General features: G+C 37.5%; 1 protein-coding gene across 3 annotated transcripts in view; it reads left to right on the top strand.

Annotated features, from left to right (window-relative positions):
* The window catches only part of ece2a (endothelin converting enzyme 2a), a 115,634-nt gene that overhangs the window by 36,355 nt on the left and 64,906 nt on the right, over positions 1-14,373 (top strand). For all 3 annotated transcript variants that reach the window (XM_073856316.1, XM_073856312.1, XM_055203411.2), the window contains exon 3: positions 6,474-6,757. In XM_073856316.1, coding sequence (XP_073712417.1) covers positions 6,474-6,757 — 284 coding nt within the window. The remainder of the gene's footprint in view (positions 1-6,473; positions 6,758-14,373) is intronic.

Consider the following 14,373-nt stretch of genomic DNA (forward strand, 5'->3'; position numbering starts at 1 on the left):
CAGCCTCCATAGGTTGCATTTGTAGGCTGCATACGTCATGAAGACCATCTTATTATGTTATGTTTTGTGACTATTATTCTTATTTAATCGTAAATCATCGTAAAATGCTTATGACTTGCGAATGTTAACTTAAACTTAAATAAACCAGGCTTTAAGATGTATGCAGCCTGCATATGCGACCCAAGAATGCTACAGCTTTCTAATTGATAAAGGGCAACACTTGCACACTAATTCATGGATTCATTTACACTTGTTTTTTGCATATCCGTCACATTTTGTCCTTTCTCGTTTCTTGCCACAGTGAACCCGAAATCCACGCAATGTTTTCCATACATCCGATTTAAAATGTGCGTTTTTTTTACCTTTGCCACTATAGCAGCATCCCACGTTTTCGCTCTACTTGATCTGTAGAGGCAGCAGAGTGATGGGCACGCATGGGATTACGGGAATTGTAGTTCCCTCTTCCCTGCGCATGCTCCACTTGGCCAAACCCCCCCCCCCCACTTGTTGCCGGTAAAAATTTAAACAAGTCATGTGAACACGAAATTTATAATACAATTATATCTCTTGTTGTAGTGGATGACCATTATGATGATATAAGAGCTTCATAGTTATTGGCGCTTATTGTTATAATTTAAAGGTTTAATTTAAATGGGCTATTTTGTTAATGCTTTGTTTTTTTGCCCTCGATGTAATTTGCTGTCAAGCTCAATATAGTTTTTATGTCCCTCACAAACTGTTAAGATCAGACTAAAAGTAACCCCTGACCCCTTTTTAAAATGTGGCACTTGTTAACAATGAAATCTTTTTTTTCTACTTGTACTTACTCATTCTGCTTGCATTGTGTAATTCATTTCTGTTTCCTTCTTTACTTTGTATGACACCAATGGCCCTAAATAGCTGTCTTTATCCTTTAAGATTCATCTTCTTATAAAAACTTCAGCATGATCTTATTTAAAACATTGAAGTTTAGAGAAACAATTTTAAATGAGACCGCTGTGACTTTTAACGGTACATTCACACGGGGCGAAAGCGTTGACGCTTCCCATTCACTTTTAAAGGGTGACGTCATGCGTTGCCGAACTGAATTGTGGATCCTCTGCGCCGCGTCAGTGCCGTTGCTCGTGGCAGAAGTTAAACATTTTTCTACTTTTCAAGCGACAACGCATGTGTCAGCCAATCAGATCGCCTTATGCAAATAACCTAGGCAGAGCCAGCTAATTACGTTTATGGAAGACCGGAGCTTGTGTTGCAGCCACTGTGATTGGCTGTTGGCCACGCTTCAGACAAGCCTCCTGTCAAGCGTTAACGCTTTTGCCCCATGTGAATGTACCATAAGAGTTCGTAGAGTAAGCATGCGCAGGGAATGTGATTGGTCGAGCCTGGTCGAGTTTGAAAAAATAAAATGGCGCCCAAGAAAGCTGCTGTAGCACAAAAAGTGTAAATAAGGTTATATTTTTACACCTTTTGATTGCATTTAGTGAGAAATTAGTATTGCAGTATTCAAGTGTGATTAGTTATCACAAATGTGCTCTCTGTTTATATTTCAAACAGAATTCCATTACAATGCCTATGAAGGTTGTCAGAATGCGTTTTTCTGGAGTTGCCTTCATGCCGCCGAAGTCATTGCCTCATGAGGCAGCGAGGCAGCTGCATTGGGTTTTGTGTGCAGCTAATGTTCCAGAGACGCATCCCCTCAGATCTGCGTATGGCACGTTCTCTTTGACTCTCAGGGTCTTGGGATGTTTGTCTGAAATGTCTTGTCGTGACTGTCTGAGACATGAAATCATGTTTTCCGTTTTGCCATGTTGAGAAGGAGAGAGAGAGGGGAGGGGGATGAAGCAATGCTATGTGTGATACCCTAGACTAACTTTAGCATTCTGTGCTGTTACTAAGCATCTCCGTATTGGAAATTCCCAGGTCCTTGAATTCATGACCAGCGCTCCGAATAGGGGGGCGACAGTAGGAAAGGTCAGGGTGCAGGAGGTGATGTCATGGAAAGGGAATGGAAACAAGGTGTGTTTATAACAAAGACAGACACACTCTTATTTGTGTTTCTCTTTGTTTTTCTTTTCATATGCATAGTCACATTAACACCAATGTAAAGGATTCCTTACCTTTGACCTTCTAAACCACAAGCCGCCTTAAATCAGGGCATATACTGCAATAATATCAGCATAGCTGCATATAAATGGCACGCAGAAGTTTGATTCTCAGGTTGCCAGATTTGCATGTTAAAACCATCCCAATAGACATTCAAAACTAGCCCAAAAGAATCCCAAAAGAAGCCCAAATGCCAATAACAAATGCCAATAACCAATAAACCAATTATCCCATAGAAAAAAAACAACTTGTGGAAACAGTTTTAACAAATCTGAACTCAAAAAAAGCATGTGCAACAGTATATTTTGTTGAGTTCATGCTATTTCTAAAAAGTACAAAGTCAAAGCTGCTCCAACTCAACTTTGACTTGGTACTTTTTAGAAATATAGCATGAACTCAACAATAGATGCTGTTGCCCAAGATTTTTTCGAGTTCAGATTTGTTAAAACTGTTTCCACAAGTTAATTTTTTTTCTGCTTAAGTTTTCAGATAAAGTCAAAGAAACACTTTGCACAACATTATTTTATTGGTTTATGTAGCCTTTGTAGAATGCTCTGTGCATGACCTCATTACCTTAAAAATGCTTGTTGCCATTGCCTTGCTATTGCATGCTTCTGTAACTAGAATCATCTGAGGTAAATATAAGACGTGAACTTAAGCACAATTCTTCTGCGCATGTGCACAATGTATTTTAGCATCCAATCGAGGAAATACAACGATTCACACGTTTACATGCATACTTTTCTCCTGATAATGAGATCACATATCAGACTACACTACCCCTTTCAATACGATTGAAATTTGCATCCGATCAACCTCAATCGTATTGATTAAGGTGTTTACGTAAAGGATTTTCAATCCAATTGGACCATCAATCCGATTACAAACAGATTATTTTGTTGCATGTAAATGCACCTACATTTAAGATTCTTAAGAAGCGTAATTTGAAATCTAGGATTTCTTTTTTTAATCCCTCTAATGGCTATTCAAAGTATTTCTAAAATAATAATTTTATTTAAATTTTGTCCTCGTTTTCCATTGTTTGGACAAACAGGCCCTAACGGCGCATTCACACGGGGCGTCAGCGTTAACGCTTCCCATTCACTTTTAATGGGTGATGTCATCCGTTGCCGAACTGAATTGTGGATCCGTCGGCGCCGCGTCAGTGCCGTTGCTCGCGGCAGAAGTTGAACATTTCTCAACTTTTCAAGCGGAAACGGGTGCGTCAGCCAATCAGATCGCCTTATGCAAATTACCTAGACAAAGCCAGCCAAGTACGTTTATGGAAGAACGGAGCATGTGTAGCGGCCACTGTGATTGGCTGTTGGCCACGCTTCAGACAAGCCTTCCGTTAAGCATTAACACTTACGCCCCGTGTGAATGCGCCGTAAGTCACGCCATTTGTGTAGCAGTGTTGCTTTGTTGGACCTGTTCTTATACTCAAATAAACACACTTCACCATTGCAGACATTCATGATTATAAATAACTTAACGCAGATTTGTGAGGTCAAACTTTACGCAAACGTACATTATTTTTGCCATTTTTTCATCTTGTAACCAAAATGAATGACTATTTGAAGAGTTTCGTTGCAAAACGAGATAACCACCGTTTTTTTAATTGTTCAGAAATCTTGTTTTTTGGTTGTGCATTCCAATTAATTTCAATGCAACTGCAGATGGTTTGTTTTGATTTAAACCTTCATAACTTAAAAAATACAGTTAAGTAGCACCATAAAACAAAATAATAACATGATAACATAATAATAAACATGTTTTGAGAAAAATGTTAAAAAATGGATTTATCTAGTTTTGCAACGAAACTCTTCATTTATTCTTCTTAGATATATTTTGTATATAATCCTCTTAAAAATATTGAAAACTTTCTATACATACTATATGAAGAGTTTGTTGCAAAACGAGTTAACTCCATTTTTAACACTTTTGTCAAAACATGTTTATTATTATGTTATCATGTTATTATTTTGTTTTATGGTGCTACTTAGCTGTATTTTTTAAGTTATGAAGGTTTAAATCAAAACAAACCAACTGCAGTTGAATTTAAATTAATTGGAATGCACAACCAAAAAACAAGTTTTCTGAACAATTAAAAAAATTGTGGTTATCTCGTTTTGCAACAAAACTCTTCATATGTAACTATGTACAGAAAATGAATTTTGTTTTTACATAAGGGGTTTGTTGATGCTGTTTAAAGGGCACATATGGTCCATTTCACGTTTTTACATTTCCTTTGGTGTGTAAGTGTGTACTAGTATGTTATTTCCGGCTGACGTCAGAGGTATTCAGATCAATCACAACGTACAGATTAGCTGGCCAATCGCGGACAAAGCACTTTTTAGATCGATCAGTTTTGTACAAAATCAGTGCGTAAACTGAAGTAAAACTGGAGCTACATGTATTACTACTGTATGTGGAAAAAACTTTTTTAAACCACGTAAACACATTGTATTTATACCAAATACGCATAATAACGTTGTTTTTTAGCAATTAATGGGTGCACTTTAATGTCAGTCTGCTGTCAGTTTATTTGATGGCACAAACATCAAGACTGGTACGAAATGATTTTGTCAGGAGATCTGGGAATAGAGCGGCAGCATATGCAAGATAAATACTTCATAAAAAGCTATAAATAGAGGTTGAGACCCGTACCATAAGGTGCCTTCAGGGAAACGCCTTTAAGTCCCACTGAGACTGTGGCATAAAAGCGAGGTAATACTGAGAGCAGCAACGGTCCTGTGAAAGATAGCTGTTTATGACTTTATCATTACATTCAGCGTTACATGAGAAAAGATTGTTGAGTGCTGACAGATGTGCAGAACGAGGCAAAAAGAGAAAGATAATGCTTTTGATGAAACACCCTGCTTAAGATGGCTTGTTAAGCACTCTTTAATTAGACTGACAAAGGAGGCGATAATTAAAGTTGCTCTCGCCTCAGGAGCTGAGATGTCGAAAGCCCTCGTGCCACAACAGGAAGTAACACCATGTGACTTCCTGTCACTTACACCTCTGGTTAGATTGATGAATTTTAATGACTTTTTATTCGAAAAGTCACATGAGTTTCACATTTGTGACCTTGTCTGTAAAATCCAAGCTAATCTAATTATAAGATTAGGAGCATTAAAGTTTGATTTCACATTGATTTCAATCTTTGACGTGGCCTTACTTACTTTTTTTAAGGTGCAGTGTGTAATTTTTAGAAGGATCTCTTGAAAGAAATGCAAAATAATATATAAAACTGTATTATCTGTGGTGTATAAAACCTTTTAAAATGAACCGTTATGTTTCTATAACCTTAGAATGAGACATTTTTTTCTACATACACCGAGGGTCCCCTTACATGGAAGTCGCCATTTTGTGCCGCCAATTTCTACAGAAGCCCTTAACGGACAAACTTTTTACTAAGTTGTTTCCAACGATGAAATGTTTGTCCAGTTGTGGCTATCGTAGCTTCTTTATGCATTTCAAAAGCGAGGGTTGGTCAGTGGACTGAGTCGTTGGTTGCAATTCGCAACCTCACCACTAGATGCCGCTAAAAGTTACACACTGCACCTTTAACAGACTGAGTTGCATTTTAAAATAATATTTTAAATAAAAAAGCTAGAAATATTGACCTTTAACCTTGACCTCGCAATTAATTGCATACAATTTTAAGAACATAATCCAAATAAATAAATTAATAATTATATTTAGACCACGGGTCTGTTGAATGCTGCATTCTGATTGGCTGAGAAATGTTCTATGGGTGTTGATTATTTTTCTGTAAACCGCACACCTAATTTTTCAAATGTCTTAAAAATAGGCACCAGAGCAATGTCTGTGGTAACCGTGGTATAAGCGGAATAATTGACTCCGGTCCCCTGAACTATTTGAAAACAATGCACACCTGCGGTGTAACGGCCCTCCGCTTCACGTCGTGCCGCATTACCACCTTGGTGTGCATTATTTTCTTATAATTCAATGGCCCGTCGTCAATTATTCCTTACATATATATTTAGATTTTGATTTTTTAAATTATATATAAATAAAAAAATAAACATTTTAAATTTTGTATGCGATTAATTGCAATTTATTTTTTGACAGCCCAAATTGACATAAAAAATATTTAGTAAACCTCTGCAGACAGAGGCGGTGTACTTATGAATGTTTTATTTTTTTCATGAGCTCTTCACAAAGTTGTCACTTTCTGAGTTATTCAGAAACTGATAAAGCAAATTCAGTTGTCACTCCACTAAGTATCTGTGTTATGTGTGCACAGAATGAAACGCATGAAAAGTGAAGTGACACATTTACTTTTATTCAGATGCATCATGTTTAAAAACCGACTTTTCTTTTTACTTTTCTCTCTTTTTAAGGTTGTGGAAACAGTGCTCTGAGTTTTGATATGTGTCAGGCTGGCTACACCTCCATTACCAACATAGACTACTCCAGCATTTGTGTAGAGACCATGGCGGAGAGACACAAGGACTGTGCTCAGCTCAGCTGGTTATGCATGGACGCCCGCCAACTGGCCTTCCCTGATGGCACGTTTGATGTCGTTTTGGAGAAGGGAACTCTGGATGCCATGCTGGTGGAAGAGACCGACCCGTGGAGGGTCTCCAATGATGCAGCTCAACTGCTGCACCAGGTTCTTCTGGAGGTGAGGATCTCCACTTAAGCACTCATTATAGTTCTGTGTAGCTCCTACGGCATAGCCTTGACGCGTCAGTTGTCATTCATACTCCTGTGTGGTAATTACACATTCAGACCGCTAGTAGGCAGTATCTACGCATAGCAGTGCAACAGGCAAAGCAGCATCAGCTTGGTAACCCACAAAAGAAGAAGAAGCTTGTGATATTTAATATTAACTTTGGTATAATTGTGATGGAGGTAAATAGACACCAACTTTTGGCGAACGGCTGGTTGGACTACAGCCCTCTACTTCCTGCTTTAATGATGTCAGTAGAACAGTTTTTTGACTAAACTCGGCCCACAGGCATATGTCAGTCGCCAGCTAAGCTATCGGCAAACCACACTGCTATCCAATCATGTGTTTGTGTTTCACGTGTAAAAAAGCTGTATTTTTCACACAAACAATCTGTATACCTGTTTTCACTGTCCTAAAAACTGTCTGATGTCTTTCTTGTTCTATGAAGTCCCTCCTTCAAAAATACCTAACTAGTTCTGATTGTGTAGTCTGTTTAGTGTGCACTGTAAACACAATCAAAGCTTCAAAAACACAGGAAGAATGGGACCTTTAACATTTCAACTATGAAGTTTGTTAGCTGCCTAAAATAGTTTAGTTGTGCATTGCTTTTCTATTAATATTTTAACCAAGATGGCAGCCAAATGGTCTGATTTGCTTTGGTGGTTCTTACCGTAAGTTCACACCAGTGGCGTTTAAGGCGTCAAATTCGCGTCTACTGCGTATTACATTTTGAGTTTACTCGCTTCATTCCTGCGTGAAAGCCGCATCATGGAAAATTCTAGTCATTGAAACATTCACGCGGAAATTCGCGTCATGGAAGGGGCTTCTGCCACTCCACTCACTTCCTGTAATCACATCACTACTAGAGCAAGCTCCTGATTGGTTAACGCGACGCGTTTTTCCAGCAAAGTTCAAATTTTTCAACTTGCGCGTTTCCCGCGGCAACGCTCAATTCGCGCAAACGAGGCAGAATCGCATCTATCTACGAGACCTCCAGATGCTCGTCACCTCTACTTTACATTGACTTAACATTGAAATCACTCGCGCTTGACACCTCTACCGCTGCTGGTCTAAATGCAGCATTAGTGTGTAAATGTCGAACAATCTACAGTGTAAAAATTCTTAAATTTAAATGTATGTATTTATATATACATAATATTTACACCCAATACACACACAAATATATTATGCAAACAGAAACTTTTATTTTGTGTGCGATTATTTGCAATTCATTTTTGACAACCCTAATTGACATATAAAATATTTAGTAAACCTCTGCAGACAGAGGCGCTGTATCTTACTTATGAATGTTTTATATTTTTTATGAGCTCTTCACAAAGTTGTCACTTTCTGAATTATTTAGGAACTGATAAAGCAAATTCAGTTGTCACTCCATTAAGTATCTGTGCTATGTGTGTACAGAATGAAATGCATAAAAAAGTGAAGTGACATCTCCATTTACGTTTAGTCAGACGCATCATGTTTAAAATAGCATCTACCGCACCGCGCTAAACACCTCATTCGCGCCGCGCGACCTCCAGATGCTTGTCAACGCGTCTTTACATTGACTTAACATTGAAATCACACACGCTTGACACCTGGTCTAAATGCAGCATTAGCGCGAAAATGTCGAACAATCTACAGTGAAGTATTATCTGAACTAGTTTTTATATCTTATTGGAAATTGTATTTGCAGGCATGTTTTTTATTTTGTGACTTTTATTTGCATTTGACAGAACAAATCAGGTGTTGCATTTCATATAAGCCATGTAAGTAAATTAACCAAGTATAGTCTGTTTTTACACAAGCATACATGCACGGTCGAATGCACAGCCTCGCAAAGCATAGTTTATTTGATTCGAACGTGTACGCAGATATACTTCGACGCACGTGCAACACATCTCCTGGGCTACATACTACATTCACATGTACTCGCATTGGTGGCCTACACGAAATTAAGTCACTATCACTGTACGCGGACCCTCGTGTACACCTAAAAAATTAACAATACTTTAGCCTTTAGGCAAAGGTTTATTTTAAATTTAAAGACCCTTTAGATCTAAGGGCTCACAAAATCGCTAGCCCGACGTCCCGGGGCTATTGTGAATTCCTGTCGGGCTACCAAAATGTATTTACGCCCTGCCCGTTGGGCTATCTTGGGGAGGAAATAATATTTTAATGTTTTTGCTTTGTCTCAGATTTAGTTAGGTAATTATATTGTATGTATTTCGGCGTCCTCTTGTCAGTCATTATCCAGTCCTTCCAGAAAAACGCAGAGTTTTTTTGTGATTGTTGCGGACAAAAATCCTCAATTTTGCGGCACGTTTTCTTAAAAAATGCGATGGAATATGCGGGATATTTATTCAATTTATGCGATGGAATTGCGGGAATTTGCGAAAATTGCGGAACTTGCAAAAACTGCGGAAACTTGCAAAAGCTGCAATGATGTTCATGTCACATAATCACGTCACTTCATAACGTTCCCATGGCAACAGAGGACACGGCTGCGCTTGTGTGAAGGAAATGCAACATTTTTCAAATTTCTGCTAAGATATATGTGACTTTTTGCTACGAAAATGCGGGGATTATGAAATCATGCAAGCCCCGCATATTTTGTGCGCGGAAATCTGTAATTAATGCGGCGAAAGTGCATCGTATTTGGAAAAAATGCGGCCCCGCATAAATATGCAGACTTTTGCTGATTATGCAATAAATCGTGCGATCGTGCGATCGCACAATCGCGTTTTTCTGGAGGGACTGATTATCCTCACGTAACAAGTGAAACTGTCAGGAAATGAATTGAAAGCATAAATAAACCCATCCTTTAATGTGCAGGTCTGATATGCGCGCTACCCTCTGCACGCGCTTCTCCCAGCTTCGCTCTTCATGAACACCTACTTGCTCTTGTGCTCAGCAAAAAAGCGCGAACTCAAGTCATTTAAAAAATAACGTAATTTCATTTTTACCTCATAGACTAACATTGTTTTAGCGTTTATTTTTCTTTCTTCAGTAAGTAACTTAAATATGTGAGAAGGAAAAGATTTCCGATCGATTTGACACGTCTAGGCTATTGAGAGTATATGATGTTACAAGCTGATAGGTGACTAAACAGCAGTGGTAAGATATGTTTACCTAAAGGGAATTAAATGTTTATTCCTTTTTAATAAATATCTGCTTTAAATCTTTTATATTGTGTTAAAGTCGTTGGTTGTTTATATATTTGATAAAATACCATGTTATCTAAATACAATGTGTGATGTTTTGAGGTATTTTTTTATAAAAAATAAACTGTGTTATAATACATTCATATAATATTTCAGTAATATAACAATTCAATTATTCTAAGGTTAGGGGAACGTTAAAACAAAAAATATCATTAGGGGAATGTTTATTTTCTTAAAGAAAACATTCCTGGCTAACCAAAAACCTAGCTGGGGATGGGCAGGAATAGTTGGCTTACATGGAAATCCAGGATTTATCAATATTCTACATTAAACAGTGTATTTTTTTTATTCTGGCTACTTATATTAATTTTCGGGCTACCAAAAATTAAAGAGTGTTTGCTCGAAGGGCTACCAGGGATTTAAAAATTTTGCGAGCCACAGTATCCATAAGAGGTGCTGAGAGTGTCCGACCCGTGTCCAAATAAGCAGCCACAACGCATGTTTTTTCCTTTTATTTTGAAATGGTTTGAACCAAAGCATAGATATGTACACTAGATGTCGCCTTGGCTACGGCAGTTCATTGGACCGAATGCGTCAACTAGAGCCACCATTTTGAAACAGGGGAATCCCGCATCAGCGTCATTGTAGGCAATGGTGTAACCGAAATAAAATCACTATAAATCATAATGAACGCGATTTTCTTGGTTTTCTTTTGGTTCGTTTCAACAGTCAGACATGTATTTAGCATTTAGTACAGGAAAAAATCTAAGTTTTGATTTTATGAAAATCTACTTTTCTGTAATGCATAGTGCTAGTAGCCCTAACATCCATACGCAGCACAAAAGTCTGGTATCGTTCATGAATTCGAAGTACAGGCGGAGATAGCAGCTTTACCTAGATACTTCCTTTGACAAGACCTCTGTTCTAAGATGGCGGCGGTTTTGACGCATGCTCAGAGCCCCAAGGCGACATCTAGTGTATATATCTATGGAACCAAACATGTGGCTTTCCCTCAATCCCACAATGCATTATTTTGAGAATTGGTCAGAAGTCACAGTGAGGGCCACACAGCACTAAAACAACTCTCTGTGTATGTTTTTTTTCTCTCTGTTTATGTGTTAAAGATCTGACAATAGTCGCGGTAATAATTTGGGAATTATTTAATTATTTCTGTTCATTGGAACCTTTCTTTACAGCAGACATCATAGAGCCATTTATATTTAATCTCTCTTTCTCTCTCTCTCTCTCTCTCTCTCTCCCTCTCTTTCTCTCTCTCATGCTAATAGTGTAACAGTCAGTTCAGTTTCCTATCTTCATACTTTATTCATCAGTATGTCAGACCAGCACAGATTAAGCTGGTGGTGGTCTCTACAGCACGTGTGAATTTGTTTTACGCACTTTACTCTTAACAAAAATATATTCACAAAGGTGATTATCTCATTTACATGTGACTGCTACATGTAGTGCTTTTCAAATCAAAGGATGAAGAACAGATGTATATAGTAGAGGAGAGATAGGCGAGAAGTAAAGAACAAGACTGAGAAGGATGGCGACGAGATAAAAGAGGAAAATGTTTTCAATTTGAGAGTCATTTGCATTGTAATTTAGAGAGAGGTCATAAACTAAATGAAAACCATCGCTCCGAGCACAATGTCCTGTCCTTAACAAAGCCTTTTACAGGTCATAGAGAAACAAGGTCATCTCTCCTTCCCTGTGTAATGTTTTTGTTAATTACCAGCTTTAGATATTAACTCAGTACAGGGAATATGGAGACTCCAGATGGCCATGTTTCCAAACAACCTGTTAGTTAATCTGCTTTGTAGGTGCTGTGTGAATTTACAACACCATTAGCGTTATGAAATGGTATTGCAAAAAAACTAAACAGGGATGTTCAGTTTGTCTGTGTCAAGGGCCTTTCTGTTTAAAGCCATTTAGTTCATGACAAGTGTCACTGAAGAGCGTTCGGTGAGTTTTTGATACGCTGTCAATAGCGACCTTAGTGACACGCGTACACAACACCCGTTCACGTTAAAGCACTCTTAAGCACTCAAACATCAATGTGCCCACTCCCTCTGTCTCGCTCACACACACACACACACACACACACACACACGTAGGTGTAAAATTTTGTTTTCAGCTTGGCACGCTCCATGAATCACCCACATCCGTTTCCATAGCAACATCATCCGCACACTCACACAGGGCTCCCATCTCAAACACAGATACAGAGGGGCGCTTGTCTGTTTTGAGGGGTTTGACCAATAGAGTAAACATTAGGGGTGTAAGAAAATATTGATACATTGTGATATTTTATTTGGCAATACTGTATTGATTCTCAAAAATGCAATATTAATATTTTTTAAATTAAAAATCATTTCAAAGATTCATGGCAGTTTGGAGTTTACATCCGGACCACTAAATAGCATTTTTCTTATTTTCTAATTTAAACAGTGACAGGACGTACACTTTTTTTTTTTGATAAGGTTTGCATATGGTGGCCTGTTTTCAATGACAGCTTTCCTAAAATGATATCTTATTATATTCTTAAAATAGGAAATATCCCAATATAAAGTCACCCCGCCATAATGTATCGCAAATCCTATATCATAATATGTACAGTATCGCAAGTGAGGTGAATTCAAGGTTTGCATTTTTAGTATTATGTGTGTTTCAGGGTTCCCACGGGTCCTTGAAATCCTTGAAAGTTTGTGAATCTGAAAGAAAAAATTCAAGGAAGTTTTTGAAAATATATACATACATAGATACAGGTCATTGAAAGTGCTTGAATCTATTTTATGCAAGAAGTTTTCTGGGGAAAAAATCCATATTATTCCCTGTGTAGTGTAGGATAATATCATAAAAATTCTAGCATGCTAAACTGTTCGCTTTTAATGCTTATATCTTCTGTATGTGAATGTTGATTCATACCAAAATTATTTTTTGCATAGTTGTGTTTGACACATGAAAACGTCTTGGGTTACGTATGTAACTGTTGTTTCCTGAGAAGGGAACGAGACGCTGCGTCCCCCTTGCCATAATTCCTGCGTCCCTGTAATGCCGTCTTTGGCAGTATTTCTGATAGTAATATACTTCCTGGCTCCCGCGTCACCCTATCTTTGTCGTTAAACCTCACCATTGGTTGAATTTGATATACACATTCAGACGCACTTACCCCTGAAAGTGTCACCGCTGTGACGCAGCGCAATTCCCTCAAAAGGGAACTGTAATAATGTATCTTAAAAGGTAACACGATGTAAACTTGCTCTCACTTGAAATGTGTCCTCAAATTTAGTCCTTGAATTTGAGGGTATTTAACCTGGATAGTCCTTGAAAGGTCCTTGAATTTGAAGTTGACTAAGGTGTGGGAACCCTGATGTTTGCGTTGCTAGTGGTTAAGCAGCAGAAACACTGTCACATTGTCTTCCAAATGCATAAATGTAAATCACACTTGACATAAAGTATTACATACACTTCTATCCAAAGTGAATTACTGTGTATTTACGGTCGGTACTGTAGTTTACCTATTTGTGTGTTCCATCGAACCTATGACCTTTGTGCCATGTTAACATAGTGCTATACCAGTTACCAGGCTAGACTTTTGGGAGTAATGATTGATTGTAGATTGTGTTGGGATATGCATGTTCAGAAATGGGAAACACTTTGTCTGTTAATAAAAGGTGTGCAAAATATTTTACACCACAGACCATTAAACAAGTACTTAATGCTTTGTTTTTTTACACCTTGATTATTGCTCTGTGGTTTGGTCTAGTACTTCAACAACTAATATAAAAAAATTACAAGTGATTCACTATAAAGCAGCACATGTGGCTCTTTCATGTGGGTTTAGATCAAATGTTGATAAAATGCTTGAAAGCCTTTCATGGTTTAAAGTTAAAACAGATTTGTGTATTCACTAATGGGTTTTTATATGTAAAATTATAACAAACAAAACTCTTTTTACTGTATATATATGGGTGATTCTCACGAAAACTTGGTTTTAAAAATGTCAAGCATGAAAATGAAAAATTGCTTAAATTTACTTTTTTTTCCACCAGACATTGAAAAACAAAGTCTGGAGTAAATGGGAACATTTATTTAAAAACTTTTACTAATCATTTAACACTTTTTGTAACATAATGTAAAAAATTAGTCCTAAAAAATCTCATTACCGCAACAGTCAGAAAACATCAACACTGACATATTTTCAAAATGACATGACAAACCTGAAAGAACATAATTTGGAGATTCTGCACATGCATTTAAAATCAAAGTATTATGCTTCTATTAATTAAATTAACATTTAATAAGCATCTGTTGCGGTAACGATAATCAAAATGTCGTGTAAGCATTCTGACAAGACAATATTTCAAATTAACTGTAAAAAAAAGATTTTACCTGGTAGCC

Source organism: Misgurnus anguillicaudatus, chromosome 2 (genome assembly GCF_027580225.2).
Source record: "Misgurnus anguillicaudatus chromosome 2, ASM2758022v2, whole genome shotgun sequence".
Taxonomy (NCBI): Eukaryota; Metazoa; Chordata; class Actinopteri; order Cypriniformes; family Cobitidae; genus Misgurnus; species Misgurnus anguillicaudatus.